Here is a 24,194-nt window from a genome sequence, read left to right as displayed (position 1 = left end):
CAAGAGATCAGAATACCAAATCAATCAGAAAATAGAGAGAGACTCCAAAACTACTCCTAACTCTAATCCTAACCCAATTCATGTTAAAGTCTCTGAAATTTCTGTGTCCTCAGAGGTTTATTGTGCTCAGTTTAGGACAAACATTAGCAAATTGCCTTTCCCAGATGCATGTCAGTGACAGCAAATGCTGAACAGTACAGGAGTTGCTGGGGTCAGCTATAGGATTAGACTGCAGACTCTGGACACTTGTCCAGGTACTAGTTTGAGAATGTTTTCCAGATTAACTTCAAGGAGGGCTTCCTTACACAGTGGTCTGGAAGTGGGTCTTGGGACTATCTAACATATTTCTGATTGATTTGCAGACAGCAAACACACAAAGGGGCAGCAATGTTTGCTGATACCAAACCTGAGCTTCTATCCAACCAGAAGCACAGCTCCCTAAGAAATAAGAATACAGATGCACAGGCTGCAGATTAGGACTGCATCTTGTTTAGCTTAGTAAAGATGACATAGTAGGATTACGAACTACTCCAGATGGTTTGACACATTGCAGGTCAGTTGCTGTGTCCAGAGCTCCGATTAAATTCCCTGTTAACCTCTACAACCTTCTCAAGTGAGAGTCATTTCTTAAGCAGATCATGTCAGAAGCAGCCAGACAAACAGACTTTCAAAGGTGGAACAGGAGACATCCCTGAGGTTATTGGCACAATGCAAAGCCAAAGGATAACAGAAGAGCTATGCAACAGGATATAGGGATGAACTCAGACTTCAGTGTGCCACTCGCAGAGTAGTTTAAAACCACTCATAGAGTAGTTTAAAACCAGCAAACAGCAAGGTGCTTAGTGGAGACATTTATCTCCAATCATGCCCAATGGAAGAAGTGTCCAGCAAAAAACACAGCCCGAGTATTCCGAGGCAGTACAGGCCTATAGCTTCAACGGCCACTAGATGCTGCCACTGTTCTTCTTTGAGTTACCGGGCGGTTTGACTTTCGCCCAAAGTGGTGGTGAATCTCCAGTTTAAAATCTTAAGAAATCCTTTCTTTGTAATCTGTTCTCTTCTGACGTTCCCATGTGGTGTTGCTCAGTCCCACATACCAAAGGAGAAGGCCAACACCATGCCAAGGAGTTTTGGCGGCGAGAGGCTTGCTGCAGCTTAGAGTGGATTCCTGGGTGGTAGCATGTAGGATGTGGAGCCTAACAGGCTTTTCAGCAAGCAACACATCATGGGCATGCCACATATTTTAGCAGATACTCCAGCTCGGTGATCAAATCCTACATATTTCTGTCCTAACTCTACATCTCATTGTGCATTAAGCCCACTTATTGGTAGAAGTGAGCTTAGCATTAACTGTTTCTCCCACTGTGGTGTACAAATTACTGGCAAGTCCTTCTGATTTCTGCATAAAAGTGGAAGAGATTCAGCACATATGAAATATTTTAAAATAACAAATATTATATATTATTTATATCATAATAATACCACAACAACTAGGGGGAAAAAGCCAAATCAAGAGTTTTGAAACTTTCTTTTTTGAACACACTGAATCATGTTGAAATCTGCTACTTATGAATACTTTCACTGCTGGGCTCCAGGAGAGAAGGGGAGCAAGGTGAAGGTTTAATTCTCTCACTTTGCAAAAATGAAATGCCAAACCATAGCTCTAGACTGATGCTTTTGTCACACTTCCAAATGATCAAAATGTGTTCAAGAGCCAGCTCAGGTGATGAAGCCTGTCTTAGATGCTGCTTGTGACCATCTGTCACTGTGCAATGAGGCAGACCTCACCTGCTGCTCTTGAAATGGTTTGCAGACATCAACAATTGGAAGTTAGGCCATTTGAAATTAGGTGCATAACAATGCAGTGCAAACCCAAATTAGTTCTGAAGATACAAGTCACAGAAAGTGAAGCTTTGTACAGGCTGTTCCTAAAGCCATCTAAGCAAAGGGTATATTTGGAAAGAGGGAGGTGGTCAGTGAGATACAGACAGTTCTTCATGTGATTAAAAGCTCCTCTCTGATGTGCCAAAATGTCCTACAGACAGCATATATGCTATCTCCCTGACCTAAATGGAAACTCCTAGTATTCAAGCAAAGACTGAATTTAGCCACCAAACTTCACCACACTCAAGTAAATCTGCACCCCCACCCCAAACCAAAGCTAAACCAACTCATCAAGCAAGGCTTCTAATGATTTAAAGCATTGAGCGCCGAGTAGCATGAATAGGTGAGCTAACAGCAAGAGCCCTACATAATTTGTTACCCAGGCTGAGTTCACCATATGCGATCATATCATAGAATCATCTAGTTCCAACCCCCCTGCCATGGGCAGGGACACCTCATACTAGATTAGGTTGCTCAGAGCCACATCCAGCCTGGCCTTAAAAGCCTCCAGGGATCTACCCATTTCTAGTTTTGTTCCATTCCCCCTGGTCCCATCATTACCTGACAGCCTAAAAAGTCCCTCACCAGCTCTTCTGTAGGCCCTCCTTAAATACTGGAAGGCCACAATTAGGTATCCTCAGAGCCTTCTCTTCTCCAGACTGAATAGCCCCAGCTCCCTCAGTCTGTCCTCATAGGAGAGGTGCTCCAGCCCTCTGATCATCCTCATGGCCCTTCTCTGGACACTCTCCAGCACATCCAGATCCTTCCTGTAATAGGGACTCCAGAACTGGACACAGTACTCCAGGTGGGGTTTCCACAGAGAAGAGTAGAGGGGGAGAATCACTTCCCTCTACCTGCTGGCTATGCTTCTCTTCATGCAGCCCAGGATGTGATTTGCTCTCTGGGCTGCAAGTGCACAGTGGTGGCTCATGTTGAGCTTCTCATCCACCACCACCCCCAGGTCCTTTTCTTCAGGGCTGCTCTTGAGCCAGTCACTGCCCAGCCTATAGTGGTGCTTGGGATTTCCCCAACCCAGATTCAGGACCTTGCACTTGGTCTTGTTGAACCTCATGAAGTTGTCATGGGCTCACCTCTCCAGCCTGTCAAGGTCCCTCTGGACGGTATCCCTTCCCTCCAACATGTCTGCCACACCACACAGCTTAGTGCTGTCAGCAAACTTGCTGAGGGTGCACTCAATGCCACTGTCCATGTTGCCAACAAAGATGTCAAACAAGACTGGTCCCAGTACTGATCCCTGAGGAACTCCACTTGTCACTGGCCTTCACTTGGACATGGACCCATTGACAGCCACCCTTTCGATGTGGCTGTCAAGCCCGTTCTTTATCCACTGAATGGTCCATCCATCAAACCCATTCTGCACCAGCTTGGAGACCAGGATGTGGTGCGGGACAGTGTTGAAGGCTTTGCATGTTCCCAGTGGATAAGGCCACTGAACCTGGCACCATAGCAGGGCAGAAGTGAAGTCTGCTAGATCCACCACTGACACTTGTAAATTAGTGACCTAGACATTTCTAGCACTTAGGAGAAACTTTGCATAGAGAGGAGAAAGGAGCAGGATTTAGTTCTCAGCCTGGTAACTGAAAATGGAGACATACAATTTTATGTGAAATTAGATTAGGAGGTGAGAGTGTCAGTTAAAGCTGTGCCTTGGTGCTTAAGTGTCAGAGGCTGGACTGCTTTATCCAAATCACTCTTTAAATCCTGGTGCCATACTAATAGGATAAACCTTCTTTTACATTCGTTCTGGGTTTAAGACTCAGGTGATGTGCAGTACATTTCACCTGCACTCTTAGGACCTGTGTTTCACCCAGTGTTTCAATATCTTCACATGCAGATGAAAATAACCTCTGGAGGATCAGGGTTGCAACTCTTTGGATAGTGGAAAACTTACAATATGATGTTACAGTAGATATGAATGAGGGAGAGTAAGAGCAGTGCTACAGGCACAATATGAGGTATATAGAGTGCTTATATGGATGCAAGTGAGAACATAATAGCAAACCTTAGGCTGAGACATCGCCATATATATCCTGACTGCAAGCAGAGTATAAAGACTGATTATTGCTCACAGGTATATTACAGCACTCTTATACAGGATCTTCCAAACAGTACTGGGTATTAATGTTTTGTGCTTTCAACCTACTAATCATACTGGAAAGTTTTATACACAAAACCAAATGAAAAATCTAGTAAAAAGAGAAAGTTACTGCTCCCTGATACTTCTTTATATTCTATATATTCTATATATTCTTGATTCAATGTGAAACAGGGAGACAATGCTTTCTGCAGGACTTCCACTTTACACAAAAGCTAAAAGATATGTGTGTCTTTGAGTAATCCAGTAAAATGAGACATGTTATCTTAATTCTAGAACCAGAAACAAACTGTATAAAGGGGGAAAAACAGGGAAAGTCACCTCACAATGAACAAGAACTAAAGAAAGTGACTCATTTGCATGTACAAATCTGAACCAAATGCAGGCAACCAAACCCTGCTTCTATAATGAATCAGGAAATTAGTTTCCTTGCAATTAGATTCTACTAGGTTTCCTGTACACATTACCCATCTACTCCCTAGAAATCTGTACATAGCTCTCCAGACTTTGTGGTTTTTCTACTACTTCTTGCTTCATGCATACAATTATTTTTCTTCTGTGCTTTCTGGTGTATTATTTGAATGCCTGGCATTTTAGGAATTATGTATGAGAACCTAGAGGACATTGGGATGGATTGAGGAGGGGTCAGAAGGAGAGTTAAAGGAGAGCTCAAGAGAGTTTTTGAGGCATTACGACCAACAGGATATTGAGAGGGTTTTATGAGTTGCATTAAGATGCAACAGGAGGAGGAAGGGGAACAACATGTTGATTTTAACAGAGATGAGGAAGTAGTGAGGGACTTGTGCAGTGCTTGGTGTTCCTAGGAACTGAAGCAATGACTGCAGGAGGCCTGAGGATCAACCTTTTGCTTTCCCCTCTTCCCAGGGCTGGCAGTGGTGCTATCTGAGACTCTACCCTCTGGGCTATTGGCTATTAATAACTGCAGGATGCCTCTGTGAGCAGCCTTCAGGAGTCAAATTCATAGCACTTTGCATCAGCACTTTGTGCTGGGCAGAGCTTGCCTGCACCCAGGCACCCTGGGTGAGTGAGGCTGTTGGACAAGCCTCCCAGCAGCACCCAGAGACAGGCTGGAAGGAAGCAGCCCACTGACAAGCTCTGAGGCAGGCGTGTGAGCTGGTCTGAGCCTAGCACTGCAAGCCTGAGGTGAGTTGACTGGGCAGAAAAATAGTTTAGAGAAGATGCTGGAGAGGTAAAGGCTGGTTTGGTTTTGGTCTGCAGCAAAAACAGGGGAATGACTGCTGCAAAGAGCAATGCAGAAAAAGACAGAAGAACCAAAGAATAGAGGTCAGGGGACAAAAGGGTAATTGTGGCCCTGGCTTTATATAATGGACAGTGGGGAGGATGGGGACTGACACTCCAGCAGTCTCCCCATGGTGGGGGGACTGAAAGAGCCATGGTCCCAGTGTAGCTCTGGACCCTGTCCATAGTGAAAGGCTACTGCCCCTTTCTTTATGCTATACCAAATGCATGCAGCAGGTTTTCCACCTTCCAGTCCTGCTGGATTAGTAAAGGACAGCAGAATGGGACAAACTTGCCCTCAGTGCTCCTTAGGAATGGGTGTGCTGGAGAAACATGGTTCCCTGATAGGGCCAGTCCTTCCTGCCTTGCCTCAGGTAGTCCATGTTTGGGGCATACAGATTATTTCCCTCTATTTTGCCAGTCTCGTGACCCATCAGATGGGCCATAATCTCTCACCCTACCCCCTCCTGGCAACATTGCCCCTTTCCTGTCAAGCAGGGCCTGTTTCTTTTATATAGCCAAGCAGATGTCTGGCTGCTTGAGGAGAATGTGCAGCGCATGCTTTATGGCTGCACCTGCTCATGCTTGCTTTGGGAATACATCAGGATGGGCTCTTTTATGATGTGAACTACATAAGCAGCATCTCAGTAAAAAGAAAAGCTTGGAAATTTGAAAGAACAACTAATCCAAGAGACTACCTGCCACTGGCATTGGGGCCAGTTTGCTGTGGCTGGGTTTCTTTCAGCAGTTATCATCACTACACTACATGAAAATCATGTTGCAAATGGAGCCAATGGAGCCATGGAGGAATGAAATGGAAAAATACATAGAAAATAAACATGTCTTGATCACAAGGGCAGTATACAAACTCATAGAGCCAGCTCTTTGTTTGCTAGTTTTAAAATATAGTTAATGTCTTCAGTTCTGAAGTTTTAAGAAATTAAAGTGCAAAGAAGCACAAGCACAAAGATGGTTACTTATTGCTACTGCTGAAGCCAATAGGTCTTTGCTCATTTTTCTTTGTATTGTATTAATACAAAGAAATACAATATTGGGTGAGGATCTGTCCTCCTATATGCTGTTGTTTGGGCATGGACAGTGCTGAAGTGAAGGCAAAATATTTGTGTTCACTTGCCTATTATGTGTGATAACCCCAAAGAAAGACTTTGAGAATCTGCCTGAAGTGGAATTGCTAAGATTTCTCCTAAATTTCCCTGAATTTGCAGTACAGATCTCTCATCCTGTCTGGAGACAGAGATGGAGAACACTGTACCAGAAGAGATCTCCCTCTTCCCCTCATTCCCCCTTCCAACATGATATGCAATAAGATCAGTACAGAAGAATCAGATGTGACTTGAAACAAATTAGGCAAAGAAGTTTTCCTTTAGAAAGTCTGCCTGTGCCTTCTGTAACAAAACAGTAGCAATCATAAGAAACAGAATTACTACGGGTTTGGGTTGGTCTTTTTTGTTAGTTAATAGAACCTGCAGTTTAGTGGTATTCTGAATATTCATTCTAATAGGATTATCTCAATATCCAAACCAAACTTGTACATTATTCAGAATGCTCTCAAATAACCTACAGACAAACCCAACACCCTTATACAAATATATATATAACTGTCTAATGATAACTGCATGGTATGATAATAAGGTACGATAGAGCACATTTTAAAACTGTGCTTTCAAACTGACATTCTGTTACTGTAGCACAAGATGATAACAGAGTATCATTGTGGCACACATGGGTGCCGCAAGACTGCCATGTTGCAATTAAAACGCCTATTTTGGATGACAATGCTGTGTGGCACCTTGGCAATGCTTCTACTGGGACCTGTTGCCATATTTTGTGTCATAATTCCAAGCCTCCAAAGAAGATCAAAATGGCCCACTGATAATACCATTGCATGGGATGTTACCATTCACTAGCTCCTTCACGTGGAAGGGATAGAAAAGAACCTGTGTGGGAAATTAAGGCAGTGTATCTTTTAACTGTAGATGGCAAAAGAGTGAGGCAAGAAATACCTTTCCAGTGTTTCATTCTCCATTTCCTTGTGTGTTTAGAGCAAAGCAGAAAACCCTTTGTGGGAATGCCCCTTGCAGGGACTCCTGCTCCTGTTAAAAGAAAAAAGCCCACTAAACTCATTGGGAAGCTGACAGACGAAGGTAAGATACGCAGAACTGCACACATGAGAATTATTTGGATTTCAACCTGAATTTCAGCCTTCAAAATTTCACACTCTGTCTGACTGAACCCCCAGAGCAAGACATGTGGTGAACATACCAGGAGGCAGAGCCACAAACATTACCAGAGTTCAGTCTTCAATCACATCACATGACATGTCTAATTTTCTGTTCAAAAGTATCACACACACACACTGAGGTCAGATACTGACCCTAGATTACACTGTGTAAACTCACATTCTTCTGCAGCATTAATCTGGATGCATCCCATTGTGAATGGAAAAATAACATGATTCTTTGCAGGTATCAACACTGCAGTGCCTAGTTTTAGTCTGTCTTGCTCTCCCTCTTATAACCTTTGTGTCTAATTTGTTTTTACTCTATGGGAAAGGATTCTTTTGATTCCATCAGAAAAAGTCAAAGTTGAAGAGTGGGTAATATAGCAGGAATAATGTAACTTGGGGCACTTCTTTCTACTGAATAGGGTGACTTTTAATTAACTGTAGTATCCTTATATTCTGTTTACTTTTAACAGCATGGGGAAGGTTTTTAGAGGTTTTCAAAAGCAGTAATTCAGTGCTATCCCTTTCTTCAACCATCAAAGAGGGATGTAGAAATGCCTTTGTTAGCATACAGTCTTAAGAGTTTTGTTTGTCCCTAAGCTCCATTATTCAAGTAAAGAAGTAGGTAAAAATCCAATTTTCAGTTAAAGGACATTTCCTCCTGTGCTATGAAATAGTGCTATGTAAAACTGGCTTTCTGGGGAAAAAAAAAATCTTTAGGTAGCATCTAATAAAATAAATGGTTTTATACCAATTTTATGCCAGTTTAAGGATGGAGATACATTTTCTGTTGTAAATGAGACATAAAGGTGCCTAGGTGGTCTTAATCTTGATTAATACCAAAAAGAAGAAAGCCCAGGAAAACTTGCTTGTTCTGAGAAAAAAGCTGTAACTGCATTTCTGCAAGATTTTTACTCTGGAAATGATTGACTGTGATACTGTGACTCCATTATTTTCATGGAGAATTGGTGGTACTCAATTAAATGGAAAAAAGACTTCTAGAGTAACCAGTATGTTAAGACTTCAAGAGACTTTCAGCTGTTTTTTGCATTTCAAAATTTGCCTTAAAACAAACAGATATAATAAGACTGCATCTTGCCATGGTTTTAGCATAATGTTTAAACCAAAGCATACCATGGAAGCCTTCCCTCCTAGGAGAGGGAGCAAGAGTAGGGCAGTAACCAGGTGCAGTTGTGGTGCATTTTGAGGCAGTACTAAGGAAACCTGCTGTACTGACTGAAGTGCTTCAGATGTGGGACACATGTATCTAGCTCTACCTTTATGCAACTCTTCTCTGTGCAGATTTGTCTTGACTGCAGCCCAGAGTAAATTCCAGGCACCTACATCCCAAGTGTCATCAATGTAAAAATTTGGTGCACAGATTTTGGCTGTAAGGGAAACACCAATTAAGTCAGCCAGCTGAACCCTGGACAAGGTTATTTCCTAAAGAAATATTTTAGAAGATAATTTGGCTGCTTTGAAACAATGAACAGGAGGCTTGGACCAGAGTACTTTCTAAAGTGTCCCATTTCATATGTTTTGTAGTCATGCCACAAGAGGTGTCCAAGCTGAACCTGGGGAAGAAGATCAGCATCCCCAGAGATGTGATGCTAGAAGAGCTTTCTCTCCTCACTAACAAAGGATCCAAGATGTTCAAATTACGTCAACTGAGGGTGGAGAAGTTCATTTATGAGAATAACCCTGATGCCTTCACCGACAATTCTGTGGTAGGTCGGAGATTAAAACTAAAAGCTGCTCCATACACCCAGGGTAAACAAGAATGGAGTATGCCCAAGCTCTCCTCTGTGTGTGCACGGGCTGGAGTCGGGAAGAAAGTGCAGGAAAAGCCCTCAATTATATGAACACACAGGTTGCATTTCCTTTTGGCAGCAGCATTAAGTTTCCTTCAGCAAATACTTGGTATCACACATGCAGAAGCATGACAGTATTCAGTACTGAGTGACAAGGGTATGTTTGGCAGGTGTTCAGAGCTGCACAGGGCAGGACTAATTGATTTTGTACCTATTGCATTTCTTCTTTGTAAGAGGGATATGATCTGCCCAGGTCTGACTTCAGCTCCAGTAGCTCCAGTGGCTGTTTTTAGCCAAGGATACACTTGTATGCTCCCAGCTGGGCTCATTTCTGCAAGAAGTTATAAATGCAAATCGGATTGAAACCTCTAACCTGACACTGCAATACCTTCAGTTTATTTGCTAAAGTTACGTCTGCTTTCTTCTAAAGTATTTTCCTATCAGATGTAAGAAATTATTCCTATACTATAAACACAGACATTTTACCCCCTTTCCAATGACTTATTTAACCTTTGAATTTATCTCTACAGTTAATTGCTGGTGCAATGTTTTCTGAAGACACTTAAATTTTTTACAAATTAAACTCTCCTTTTGCATGACTGCCAGCAGTTCAGTACAATAAACAGGAAACGTTCCAGGTTCATATGCATTTTCACAGTATCACAGTATAACTAAGGTTGGAAAGCACCTCGAGTATCATCAAGTCCAACCTATCAACACAGACCCCATGACTAGACCATGGCACCAAGTGCCACATCCAATCTCCTTTTGAACACCTCCAGGGACGATGACTCCACCACCTCCCTGGGCAGCCCGTTCCAATGACGATTGACTCGCTCGGTGAAGAACTTCCTCCTCACCTCGAGTCTAAACCTCCCCTGGCACAGCTTGAGACTGTGTCCCCTTGTTCTGGTGCTGGTTGCCTGGGAGAAGAGACCAACCCCCTCCCGGCCACAACCACCCCTCAGGTAGTTGTAGAGGGCAATGAGGTCACCCCTGAGCCCCCTCTTCTCCAGGCTAAACAATCCCAGCTCCCTCAGCCTCTCCTCATAGGGCTTGTGCTCAAGGCCTCTCACCAGCCTTGTTGCCTTTTTACCTTTTGGTGTAGCATCTTGTCTTCTGATGTTCTTTGAATCTTATTTGGTGTTATTTCATCCCTTTATGGCATCTAGTTTCCCATCCAAGGAAAATCAAGCAAAGTAACAAATGTCAAGCCGAAGAAAATATTCTGCCAAACAAAAACATGGTATTGTTATATCCCTCTGATGTTTTCAAAAGCGACAATAAGTAAATCTTTATAGTTCACTTCTAAAAATGACAATTTGGGAAGCAGGATGTGGAAAGATGCTTGAAAAAAATAAATAAAACGAAAGTACTTAAAACTACAACAAAGTGTCAGATTACAAAGCAGGGATAACAGCCCAGTGACACAACAAGCATATCTGGTGTTGTTAGACTACGGACAATTTCTTAATCTCTTTGTGCTTCATGTAGTTAATCTTTTCAGTGGGTTATCTCCCAGAAAGGATGTGAGAATGATGTGTTGAACTTAGACTCTAGAGATGAAAATCCTAGACAAATACAAGTGGTTTTCATAAATACTCAGCAATCTCAGAGCTTCTGAAACATATGAGAGTGAGTGCCAAATTCATATGTCGAGTGGAGTCCCTCAGGGATGAGTCCTGGGACCCATCTTGTTCAACATCTTTGTCGGTGACATGGACAGTGGCATTGAGTGCACCCTCAGCAAGTTTGCTGATGACACCAAGCTGTGTGGTGCAGCAGACATGCTGGAGGGAAGGGAGGCCATCCAGAGGGACTTTGACAGGCTGGAGAGGTGGGCATAAGCCAACCTCATGAGGTTCAACAAGAGCAAGTGCAGGGTCCTGCATCTGGGTCGAGGCAATCCCAGGCACAAATACAGGCTGGGCAGTGACTGGCTGGAAAGCAGCCTGGAGGAGAGAGACTTGGGGGTGCTGGTGGACGAGAAGCTCAACATGAGCTCTCAATGTGCACTTGCAGCCCAGAAAGCCAATCAGATCCTGGGCTGCAGCAGGAGAAGTGTGGCCAGCAGGTCAAGGGAGGTGATTCTCCCCCTCTGGTGAGGGGAGCTCTGGTGAGACCCCACCTGGAGTACTGCGTCCAGTTCTGGAGCCCCTATTACAAGAGGGATATGGACATGTTGGAACGTGTCCGGAGAAGGGCCATGAGGATGAGCAGAGGGCTGGAGCACCTCTCCTATGAGGACAGACTGAAGGAGTTGGGGCTGTTCAGTCTGCAGAAGAGAAGGCTCCAAGGTGACCTAATTGTGGTCTTCCAGTATCTGAAGGGGGCCTACAGGAAGGCTGGGGAGGGACTTCTCAGAATATCAGGTAGTGATAGGACTAGGGGGAATGGAATGAAGCTGGAGGTGGGGAGATTCAGGCTGGATGTGAGGAGGAGGTTCTTCACCATGAGAGTGGTGAAGCCCTGGAATGGGTTGTCCAGGGAGGTGGTTGAGGCCCCATCCCTGGAGGTGTTTAAGACCAGGCTGGATGAGGCTCTGGCCAGTCTGATCTAGTGTGGGGTGTCCCTGCCCATGGCAGGGGGGTTGGAACTAGATGATCCTTGTGGTCCCTTCCAACCCTGACTGATATTATGATACTATGATCTGCTGCAGTGAGGAGGAGTGAGAAAATAAAAAAGTGAGGGAATAAAAAAACTGAAGTCCAAACTTTCAAAGATGTGAGGGTGTCATTTAAGGGTGTCCAGTCAGAGAAATATAAAGCAAATGAGTTGTGACTGACTCAAAAATGGGCATGCAAAAAGTCCATCCAAGACTTAGGCTACAAGGGTGATGACAATCCCTTCTCTTTTTTTCTGTTTATTCATTTGCACCTGACTTTCGTCCCTACCTTTTATGTAGCGAATCTTTCCCTCTGTTCTGTAAGAATATCCCTTTTCTTTGAGCAAGACCATAAGATACTGTGCTGTGGAGAAATGTATCTGGAGGTTAGACAAGGCCCTAACCAGCCTAGGATTTTCTTAATGGCTTTGCTATATGAGAACAATGGCATGGTCTCCAAACAGCAGATGTTACTTTGCTTTAAAATCCTCCATGATTCACTTTCAGACCTATCTTTTCTCCACGTTCATGGCACACGTAACAAATCTCTATTGGAAGACTTCAGTCTGCCCTAAACTCCTTTCTTGGGGCCATCTTAGCAGTATCACAATGGGTACCATTTGCTGGCTGCCTGTGTGTTCTGTGCAAGGACTCTGACAGGCTGCATCCACTGCCTCTGTGGGTAACTTTTCTCATTTTACTGCAGTCAGAGCAGTAAGAAGAAAAGCTGAGCGATCACAGCAACTGAGCCACTGTCTCAGAGAGCTGGTTGCTCTTAGACAGGTAATGGCCCAAGATCTGTGGCCTCACTTTCATCAAAAAGCCCCTTTGACTAGCTTTGTGTTCCTTTCCTTTCTTGCTCCTGGCTCTGCTCAAAGTTGCAGAAAAGAAGACTTAAACCAAAGGAAATTGTGAGAAGAAGATAATGGCAAAGAATTCCTATTGCTACTTCTCATACTTCCTACTCCAAGTTAATTTCACATCCTTTGTTCCCCATCCCAAATAAGCCCTTGTGATTTTAATCCTGTGGGACAGTGAATTCAAAGCTGGTAGTGTGTTTTCTGCCACAGAGTTCTTAACTGTCCTAGAATATTCTCAGGACACCCTTAGCAAAGCAGAGCAAGAAAGGCCTGGGATGGAGTACAGATTACTTCCTTCCCTCAACAGAACTTTTATAGTAAGGTACTGTAAGGTAAAAACACACAAAGAGACAGATTTTTACAAATAAATCCACACTATGTAAGGGATACCAGAAATAGCCTGTACTGTAGCCATAGGCCTTCCACACACGGAGGATCTCAGCAGATCCATTCTCCTGCTTCTGTCCTCCTCCTCCAGCTAAACAATCACACTGGACAATCAATCACATCATTCTCCTTCCTTCTGGTAGATAAAAGATACACATATTGTGTGTGCAGGAACACCAAACAGCTCCATGCAAGACTGAAATCTTGCCACTCTCTGTCATGGCTGCAGCTCCATTCATCCAGTTAAAGGCAAATGGTAGCTAAACCCACAGACAAAATGCCTGGCAGCTCCCCACAAAATGAAATGTACTTCCTACTGTGTAGCTGTTGTCAATATTATGAGCTTCTTCTCTTGCAAATATAGTGTAGGTGGGGATGTTTTTTTGAGAGGGATGAGTTTGACACTTTTAGCTCACTGATACCTTGCCAAACAGGGAGAGATTGTGATGATCGTGATATCCTCTTTGTTTGGTGCTGTACTAGGGAAGCTGGACTCTGCTGAGCCCTCTTTAGTCAATCTGAAGAAGGATTTATTCTCCTTGCCCCAGGCTGTGCCACCCTGTCACAGGAACTGTGGTTCTCTCCATGTCTCAGAGGATATTATCAACCTCACTGTGGAGTTGCAAGATGCAATTTACTACTGACTAAAGATTATGATGAAATCCTGGTGAATCTTGCTATGTTCTCTATTACTGTAACATCTGACCAACTATAGTATGAATGAAATTACTACTCTTTTTGCTTTTTAATGGTGAAACTGAACCATGGAGTAGACTAATGCATCACCACAAATCATAGAGATCTGATCTCCTAAATCCTCCTTCCCTGTTCAGCAATTAATAGGTCAGCAGTTCATAGACCTCTCTTTCACTTTATAATGCTAAATCTTTTGGGCTTCAAACACATCAAGATCATATGAAACTGGCCTTATAGACCCACTGATTATTGCCCTACCTCCTTTCAAGGTCCCATCTTTCCTTTGGGAACTTCTGTGTTGCTTCTTGCTATCATCAAGTGGAAACTGAATATAGAACCATAGCTTATTGGGTGCTGCAGTTATGCTGGTTTTCTTCCTGTATGGATCCTTAAAAACAGTCTTTCTAGCCCTTCTGCTAGTAAAAACCTGTGGCCTGGTTTGGGTTACATGAAGGAGACAATTTATAGAAAGACTTGATTTGCCTTTAGTTTTTTTCTGCTCCTTCCCTCCCCGCCCTTTCTACTTGACCTATCAGATCTGAAATTCAAAACATTAGGAAGGTGATACGACCAATATCTGAGCAGACAGTTATTAGCAGCAGTACATCAAAAAAAAAACCCAGACCCACAAAGGAAAAAACCCCTCTGTGATACTTTCTCAGACTTGCCCACAAGCAAAAATAAATGTGGTCTCCACGCCTTGGCAATGCTTGTATGAAAACAAACAATGTGTTGGGAAGTAATTTCTGCTGGACTTCAGGTCAAGAGGCCTCTCTAGATAAATTATCACACCAAGTGTGAAACAAAACAGAAGTGAAAAAGGGCTAACAAACTGGATTACTGTTCTTCTGGATAATGGCATGAGTTACCCTGTATTCCTTTTGCTGCTAAACCAGAACTTGGAGGAGTAAGCAGAGCTGGCAGAAACAAAATGGAAGTGGTTAACGTTCCAACACCAAAAGTGGGCTTCAGAGCAGATAGAAGGACATGAACAACCTGCTACAGAGATCAGAAACACTGAATATCCAGACAGGATACAGTGTGGAAGGAAAGCATAAAGACGGAGGAACAGTCAGCAATTAGCTGATTTAATGCACAAGCATGCACTCATGGCTCTTTTTGTCCCTTAGTGTACTTAGAAGAATGCCAGTCAAGATCATTTGAGGTAGGGTAAAAAGGAGAGTGTTAGGAGAAACATTCTTTCTGGGAAGTCTGTTTTGCAGGGAATAGTAAACTTCTCAAACAAATGTTACAGAATAATCATAAACTGAGATATTACAGTCTCAAGTTATGACCCAAGTGGAGAGTTTGCTGAGATGTAACTTTTCCAACAAATTGAGCATTGCTGTCCTGGAGATGGACAGGTACAGAAGTACAGGTCCAAACTATACCCAAAGCTGGTAAGACTGACCATGAAGTCTGCCTTCTTCTCAAGAAGTGACTGGTATGGAACCAGCAGAATGAGAGAGAAAAAGCTTCCTGTTTTCACCATAGTTTGTTAGCGCACTATGAGAAAATATGACCAAAATTCTGAAACTCAGTTTCTTTCTTCTGCAAAGAATATGCAGCAAGGATGATATAAAATATACAAGTAAGATAGAAATAATTTTGGGTAGTATTAGTTAAAAATCCCTATTACTTAGATGGGTAAATTCAGGCATAGAGCTAAAAAATAATCTGCCTAAGATTAAATAGCAAGCCAGAAGTAGACCTGGAAATAGCAGGAGCTCAGCCTGCTGTGCCTCTAAAGGGAGCGTGTTTTGGTTTTTTTTAAAAAAAACATTAGGTTAGGACATTTTAATAGCTCAGACTGCATTTATTTTCATCCTTTTTCAAAAGAGAATCATAGGCTACACAACTCCAAAATAAGGAATGAGGCACACGCTTTGATAAAAACAGCAGGCAGCCTCTGAGACTCTCCAAGCGTCTGAATTTTAAATCTCCCATCCCACCACTAAGGAGCATTTGAGTGGCTGCCACTGAGAGGACGTAGACACAGTAACTTCAGAAGTGTTAGTAACCACACAGGCATCAAACCTTTGGGAAGCTCTTTATCAGTGAGGTGGAAATAGAAACACATTTGGTGGCCTCAATCATTCTTTTTAGGGCACAGCAAGGAGCTGATGGGGAGCACACAGTGTCTCCTCCTGGGGACTGCCTCCAGTGACATCAGAACCTTGAGATACTTAGAGATCTCCGTTTCATTCGTTGGCTCATCTTTCATTATTTATTTTTCTCGAGACAAATGCAGGAGCTCTAGAGAATACAGAATTCATCCATCTAGGCATTCAGCCTGGAGGATAAGGTGCTTGCTGACATTGAGGACTTCAAAGACATGAGCCCAATTTGTTTAGCCAACCCAGGGAACTATACATCACATGAACTTGTCACAATTGTTTCCTTGTTAATGTGGATTTAGGGATGCTGAGGGACTGCTAACATCCACTACCTCCAGTAACACAGACAGGGCAGACCCTGCCACAGAGGAACTGTTTATCTGCCTGCAGAACCAAGGAGAAGGTTATCAGCCTTCTCAACTGACACTTCTCAGCTTCTCCCCTGGGACATCTGCCAATAGGGTCAATCGATCCTACCTGAAAAGTCAGTTTTTTGATCAGAATATGTACATAAATAAAAGCTCCACATGCTGTTAGCAGTGATCCAAGACATCAATTTCCCTGAACTGTAAGCTGTATTTCACTGTGAATACCCTGACCAGAAGCATGCTCTAAGTACCGAAGACAAAGCTGCACCGACCTATCTTTGACTACATTGAGACTCCCGCTTGAAGCTGTCTTGGAATGAGCTCATTTTAATCCATTGAGGTTCAAGATTTAAAAAATAGGAATGAGCCTTTGCCTCCTGTTAAATTGAGCCAAGACAATCTGTTATGGTGGCTAAACTACAGAAAATAGTATTTTTATTCTAGCAGGTGAGTAGACTAGGGTATTGCATGGAAAATACTATCCAGTCTGAATGGAGATGTCGGCTGAACATAGGATGTTTTCCCAGTGGGTCCATGAAGTATCATGAACTAACCTGAGACCAATCAAAATAATTTTATTTGCAGTTAAGAAAGACTTAGGTGTGGCTTTCCTGAGGCAGACCTTGTGTTTCAGAGAAACTTCACTCCCGCTTCGTGATAATACTACAACTTAAAATAGCACCACCTGACAATGATGCCCTTACCTGGTCACAGCAAATCCTGCTGTGCACAAAATCAAACCAGCCCTTTTTACTGTACTTCATGTTATGCTAATATTTTGTGGCCTTGTTTGGTTTTGTTGTTTTGTTTTGCCAGAGTGTGAATTTAAGTAACCAGAAGTAAAGAGATATAAGCATTTAAATCTCAGGAAAGGCATGCACCATGGGTGAAACTTGAAGGAAAACTGATGCAAATCTTGTTTTGAAATTACAGAGTAAATCAGTAGAAGCATTAACCTTGCATATATGTTAGCCTTTTGAGAATAACCTCATCCTGACCCCTAACCCTCAAAATACCCTCCTTTTTTTTTTTTATTAAGTTTGCCTTTTTACAGCTACATAGCTCCCACGCATAATTGAACAGATTGCCCTGCTAGCTCCTGTGTACAGATTAGTGCTCACAATCCTCTCCCCTCTCAGGGCTTCCTGACATTCAGGGGAACATTATCTCCTCTGCTCCTAAAAAGGGAATTCCCTGCAGCTAGGAGGACAGACAGTCCCTAAAGGCCCTGGGGGCACCAGCTCTGCTCCTTCAGCTTGCAGCTGGCTGCTTGCCTGGGTTGCAGCCTGTGACCTGCTGTGAAACCCTGGACACTCTTGCTGGAGATACAGGGAGCAGAGGGTTAGATAATTCTGCCTTGAGCCTTGTGGAGTTTTCACTTCTCATCTATATTTAGCTGACTGAACAGCTGGCCTTGGAAGCCTGTTTACAGCCTGGAAAGCTTCTTTTTGCTGAACTACTAGGTATAAGAACACTCAGAAAGCCTTAACCCTTTGAAAGCCAGCCCTGAGGCTGGCATTTGACTCCTGTTGACTGCCCAACATTAATTAATACAAGCAGAATTGCATAAGGAGGAACTACAGATTGATTTGCTTCAGCCTTATCTCTTGTGTCTTTGTGCATCTGCAGCCAATCCTCTAGCCCAGTAAGAAAGACCTTATGTGATGTAAAACTCAGGTTACTTGTATTATATGGCTGTGTGGGCTATAATACACAAGAGAAACTTTTTTATATAGGAGTCAAACTTTGATCTCACTTATGACCAATACATAAAATATTTTTCTGAACATATTATTCTCTTCCACACAAGTACTCATTAAATTTGCTGTGGGCAAAGACAGGACCTTTTGCTGGCACTGCAGGGTCTGTAAATCCTGCATGGGCTGTTTGCCCCTTCACTATATACTGCAGGGATTGTGACTTCTAGCCTGGAATGGCCAGAATAAATGGCCTAGAAAATACTGCAAGCTTGATTTTACTGATGGATACAGATTGCTTTCTTGCCTTGTTGCTGGTTAGATGTGGCTCATTAATGCATGTATTGCTACAAACAAAAGTGGTTTTTTTTGTGGGTATTTTGTTTGTTTGTTTTGTTTTGTTTTCTTGTGGTGTCCTGGTGTCATTCATGGTTTCCCAGGCTACTAACTCTTCAGTCTTTCCCATCACGTAAACACCTCTCCCCATGCAGCCCTTCAAATATATGGAAAACAGATATATGGGCAGTCATCTTCCAGGCTTCTATATAGTCACAGGTACACTGTTGTACTGTGTCACTGTGCCCTATAACACTTAGCTTCCACACTATAATCAAGCTGACTTTGTTGGGCTATCTTAACCTCAGAATAATTTCCCACAGGTTAGCCAGTGTATTTTTGATTGGACCTTTACCTGATCTGGTAAAACCTGCATTTCCTTTCCCCTCCTCCTGTATTTCATATTGATCATTGTTGGGTGCAATATGCAGATCCCTTTCTTCTCACTCTGATCATATAAAATTACTGAGATGTCCATTTAAAGGTGTGCTTCTATTGCCCTTGCTGCTGTTCTACAACTGCTCCTATACGGAATATAAAGAATAACTCACATGCATTTTTGCCACTGGTTTTGTAACTGAGGACACAAAACTGGTCAGATCATAGACACTTAGGATTTCAGGTTCTGGGACCCAAATGTCAAATGTGAATGGACCATGTCCTGTAACAAGGATTCCTACTCTCTTTTCTCCTGCCCTAGGATCACTTTCAGAAGTTCATTCCACCAGGAGGGCATTATGGGGAAGATGCTCATGGCTATGCACACGGGCAAATGGTAGGAGGAGTGACAGCTGGGCAGCATGGCTCCAGTAAGCAGCAGTATCCCACTGGTCCTCCTAAGCCTGGAAGCAAAGGAGGCCCTGGGGTCAGTGAAGGGCAGTGTGCTGGGGAATCGGCTGGAAGTGGTGGAGAAGGAGGTGATGGTACCGAGAAAGGCAAGTATCTCTCTGCAATATCAAGAAATAGCTAAAGCTCTCCAGAGCTTGTACCAACCTTATTGTTAGGGACAAGTAAATTAATATGACTAACCCCCAAATTCTTCTACATTAAGTTCCATTGCAAAGCCTAGAAAAGTTGAACTGCCTTTAACCTGATAGTTTTGTTTGCCCGCTTCTGTATTGCTCAGTCATAGGCAGGAGGCAGAAATATCTTCCTTGGTTGGACCAAAGAAATGATACGAAACTTTACTGAGCTCCTGCGGTTGGTACAGCAGTAAGCCAGTATGGCACACCCTTTCCTTTCAAGGATTTCACACAATGGTGACCACTACTGGAGACAGCAGTATGAGCTCTTCAGCTCAGTAGTCTTAACTGACACATCAATTTCAAGTATATAAACCCTACTTTCATATCAAAGCTTCCACCTGAACAAACAGCACTTTTCAGATAATCTTCAGAAAGGAACAGCAATATTTCAAAAAGTTATCTGGTAATCACCACTGGTCTGCTCAAGCAATATCTTAATGAGTGAAAGCTTTTCTCATTGGATTTCATCTTTGCAGAATTTTATTCTGTTTAGTTTGGCCAGAAACCTCTAGAACCAAATCCTTTTTATGAAAATGAGCAGGAGAAATCATTATTTAACAATTGCTATGGGAGTTTACAACAAAAACAATCAAATCTGCTTGGGAACCGGGAACCATTGTTATAAATGACCAAACGAATGACTTGTAATATCCAAGGGGTTTAATTTATATTCTGGGAGAACATGCATTTTATATAGGAATCATCTTTGACTCTGTGAAAAAGAAATCTGTGTAAACTCTCTGTCTTCCTATAAGAGATTTTTCTCTATTGTTACCCTATTTATCCATGTGGGGAGAAGGAGGATTATATAATCCAATAGATTTCACTGCAGAAACACATCACAACTGCTTTTATTTTTCAACCCTAGAAATCAATTTACTTCTAAACTACTTAGTTTATGGCTTTCACACAGAAAGATGGGAGTAGTTGTTTGTTTTTTTAAAAATGAAAATTAGATTCTTGTACATGTCTACAATTCTCTGAAACCAGGGAAGCCCAGGATTTGGCAAGGTTTGAAGAAAATAAGCAAGACAAAGAAATAAGACATGATAAAGTTTCAGACAAGAATAGTAGTGTTCAGTCTTTGCCACTTACTTCAGAAGAATTTATCTTTTCCACACAGTCTATAGCACCATTTTAAGACAAAAGGAAAGCTTTAGAATGTTTAACTCCATTAACCTATTATTCCTATCTACCCTAATCAAGCTAAGCAGACATCCTTGCCCAGGAGTTTTAAGGTTTATGAAGATTGAGAATCTTGAAAGTGTGCTACATACCAATATATAAACAAAGCTCTTAATAGAAAGGTGACATTATACAGAACTGGGAAAAAAAGAAGAAAACAAAATAAGAGGCATACAGAATGAAAACCTTTGTCTAAACTATTTCGCTTAATGAAACAGCTGTAAGCTAACCTAAAATTTCTAGCAATCGAGTATAGGACTTAACAACAAAGTGTAGCTCTGTCACTGACAGCATTTTAGCTTTCAGAGAGATACCATACCATATTTTCAAACTGCTTTTAGCCATCCTGAGACTAAATCAGACTTACCTCTTAACATCCCTGTTCTGGAGGGGAAAATATTCATGTCTGTTCAAGTAACCACAAAGAAAATGTCAACTTATGAACATACTGAGTCAAAGGAGATGGTGATTTAGAATATTCAAGAATAGACTACTGAGGAAGACAATAGTAAAAATGGTTGTGGGTTGCCAAGACCCTAACATAGAATACTTAAAAGATTTTGGCCATTTAGAGCCACTTCAAAGTCTCAGCCTAGTTTTGGAGTTTACAGTCAGGGCTTTGGTTTTTTTTGGTTTTGATGATGATGGCAAGGTTTAGATAGATGCATTATGCCTGTAAATTATGCCTTTTAAAAGCTTCACCCAGGGTAGTGAAGAAGATGATGGAGTAAGGACATTGGTTCTTGAGGTAAGAGGTTTCTATCTGAGTGGCCAGAAAGAAGAATGAAAAATTAGGTTGTAAATATATGCTCTAATGCAAATTCCTGGACAAGCAGCTTTTGTATTGTGCAAAATCTGCTTTTCTGGATAAGGACAGAAGTGGTGTATAACAGCCTTTTTAAAGAGAAATCTAATCACATAATTTTGAACTTGATCTAGGAGTTACAGAATCTGGAAACAAAGTTGGCGTTTCAACTTCAATAGCAGAATACAGAAAGGCAATCTATTAAGACTAAGTGTAACTAGTGTCTGACTCCAATATAACTAGAGTGTTTTACCTTCCTCTTTTTACAGGTGGAAAGTCAGGAGGCAAGAAGGTCACTATATTTAAAACTTACATCTCCCCCTGGGAACGAGCAATGGGTATCAGCCCTGAGGACAAAAGCCAGTTCACCATTGACTTACTGTCGTATAGTCCCAAAGGTGATTTCCCCCATTACAAGTCCTTTAACCGGTGAGTCTTCTTGAATATTCAATTCAACTTTATTTAGCGTGAGAAAAGACAATAACCCTGGTCATAGTCCTCCTGTCTCGTGCGATCTAAGTATTCTCTTACAAAGAGAAGATACATTAATAGTAAAGATTTTAATTCAGCTTATGGACAGAAAACCTGTGCAGCTGGCTAAGAGGACCTTTAATCCTATTGCCCTTTCTTTCTCACCTCATTTGAGCAGGGAGATTTAGTTTGCTACTGTTTATTACTACAGACATTTAAAGTTCAAAAGCTCAGGAAAATTACTTATGATCTGAAGCCACATATACTGCACAGCATTTCAGACAAGAATCAGGAATTTCCTGCTGCTTCTGATAAGAACTGAAAGTTTTACAAATATTTCTAGGGTAGCAATGCTTTTCTGTTAACCTCTCTATATAATCTGGCCACTCACTTCAATAGCCTCAGGACATCAGTACCCAGGACAAACACAAATGCCACTAATTTGTGCAATAACACAGCCTCTGCCTCCTACATGTACCGGATACCAATAGTATGAAAGGTGTGTGGCTTAGTGGAGACTGATGAGACAGGGAAAGGAAGTGCACAGGAGCAGAGAAGGGTTTTTTTTGTTTGTTTTGAAGTATTTTTTAGTACCTTCTTGGGTAGAATTTGTGGGTAGTTAAATTTACAAATCCAGTAAGTTTGATTATTTATTTTCTAAATCCCATTATTTATCTATTTTCTGTTGCTAACTCCATGTATTTCCCTGTGCCAGGACTGCAATGCCTTATGGGGGTTATGAGAAAGCGGCCAAACGGATGACCTTCAAAGTGCCTCAGTTTGATATTTGCCCTTTGATACCAGAATCTCTCATGATATATAATCAAAATTTCAGCAACAGACCCTCCTTCAACAGAACCCCAATACCTTGGATGCCTTCAGGAGACTCCTCTGAGTACCATACTGATGTCAACGTGCCAAGGAGTGGTGAAACAGAAGAGCTGTAAAACCCCACCTCCAAGGCCTTCCTTTTTTCTCAGCCCTTTCTATTTGCAAGTTGATAGTACAGAGCTGAAAAGCACAACTCCAGTTCTGTTAGCCCACCCTTTCTTTCACACTTAGCCCAGACAAGTTCCTAGCAGGTTCTAAACTTATCTTTGTTGTGGTGTTGATCCATATCAGAAACAGTTTGAATGAAAGGAGCTTTTTATTCACCAGGGCATAAAAGGGCAAAACTAGAAAGTGTATTTCTGTTTAGCAATGCTAAATGCTGCCTGTCTGCACCATAATAAATCTGTTTTGTCATATATTAAGAAGTAATAAACCACCAGAAGAAAAAAGCTTTTGTGTTTTCTCTTTTAAAAATGCTGCTGAATCAACTTGCAGATTGGTGATAACAAAAGTTACACAATTAGACTGCAAGCATGCGAAGAAAGACTAGGGATTGGTGGAGATGGTCATAAGTGGGTTGGATAAATACCACAAAACTGATGAAGGATGATGACTTTGAGGGGAAATATACAGGAAATCATAACAGCATCAGACATAAAATTGTGAGACAGCCTGCAAGTGTAGGAGACAAAGTATTTCACTGTCACCTAAGATTCCCTAATTATCCAGAGCATGAAATAGGTGACAGTTTAAGCAGGTCTTTCCTCACAGAGAGAGCAAGAAGGCAACAGGGGCAGAGAAAGGAACAGTCACACCCAAGTGAGATGAATTAGGTGGTACTGTATCTTCTGAACATTTCAACAAACAAGAAAAAGATTGTCTTTTTTGACATGTTCCTCCAAAGTGTTTTGAGTTGAAAACCAATCCTCTGAAAAACTTGCTTTGTTTCTTTGGATCAAATGGAACTGATTTCCTTTCATTAATGCCTACACAGATACATGGAAATTTCACTGGTGAAAGATATTTAAATGTGAAATTCTACTATTTTATTCTGTATTTGATATGTGTCTGGAGATAAGGTTGCTGTGGGTTTTCTAACATTTTTAATCAACCTAGCTTTTTCAACTGCATTGTAATTAAGGGTGAGAGACTTCTTTTCAATTTCAAAAAGCATTCTAACTCTATTTGAGGAATCCGGGCTACAAAGAGAATGCTAGAGACAGGGAAAATTTCAGAGAAAATTAGGTGACATGAAGCAAAATATTTTCCCATCAAATATGCCATTCATTCCCTCCTATTTTCTGATATGGATTTTAGACTCTTGCAACACACAATTACATGATTTTCTTTAAAAATGAAATATATTTTGCTTTCATAGTAAATGTGTCAGAAGCAGCAGAAACAGGACAGTTTGGTGCCTGGATGTCATGGTCTATTTTCAGTAGCAGATGTTCCAAGTCATGGGCAAATCACACAACTCAGCTGGTGCAGAGGG

General features: G+C 41.9%; 2 protein-coding genes across 3 annotated transcripts in view; one reads left to right on the top strand and one right to left on the bottom strand.

Annotated features, from left to right (window-relative positions):
* SEC24C (SEC24 homolog C, COPII coat complex component) overlaps positions 1-7,369 on the bottom strand; it is an 85,945-nt gene extending 78,576 nt beyond the window's left edge. Inside the window, exon 1 of the mRNA XM_068139818.1 lies at positions 7,285-7,369. The gene's annotated coding sequence lies outside the window, so the exon portion shown is untranslated. The remainder of the gene's footprint in view (positions 1-7,284) is intronic.
* On the top strand, positions 4,998-23,148 carry MYOZ1 (myozenin 1). 2 transcript variants are annotated; one of them, XM_068139822.1, is made up of 6 exons: positions 4,998-5,164; positions 7,324-7,425; positions 9,051-9,232; positions 19,083-19,317; positions 21,667-21,826; positions 22,584-23,148. In XM_068139822.1, the coding sequence occupies exons 2-6, from the start codon at positions 7,350-7,352 to the stop codon at positions 22,813-22,815; spliced, it is 885 nt and encodes a 294-aa protein (XP_067995923.1). In that variant the 5' UTR covers positions 4,998-5,164; positions 7,324-7,349; the 3' UTR covers positions 22,816-23,148. The 2 variants fall into 2 exon arrangements, with proteins under 2 accessions (XP_067995923.1, XP_067995924.1); XM_068139823.1 differs by lacking the exon at positions 7,324-7,425 and having other exon boundaries at positions 4,999-5,164.
* The last annotated feature ends 1,046 nt before the right edge of the window (positions 23,149-24,194 follow it).

Source organism: Melanerpes formicivorus, unplaced genomic scaffold (genome assembly GCF_026170545.1).
Source record: "Melanerpes formicivorus ecotype bairdi unplaced genomic scaffold, bMelFor1.0.p_v2 SCAF_6, whole genome shotgun sequence".
NCBI classification, from domain to species: Eukaryota; Metazoa; Chordata; class Aves; order Piciformes; family Picidae; genus Melanerpes; species Melanerpes formicivorus.
Note: the sequence above shows the minus strand (reverse complement) of the source record. Positions and strands in the feature narration are given on the sequence as shown.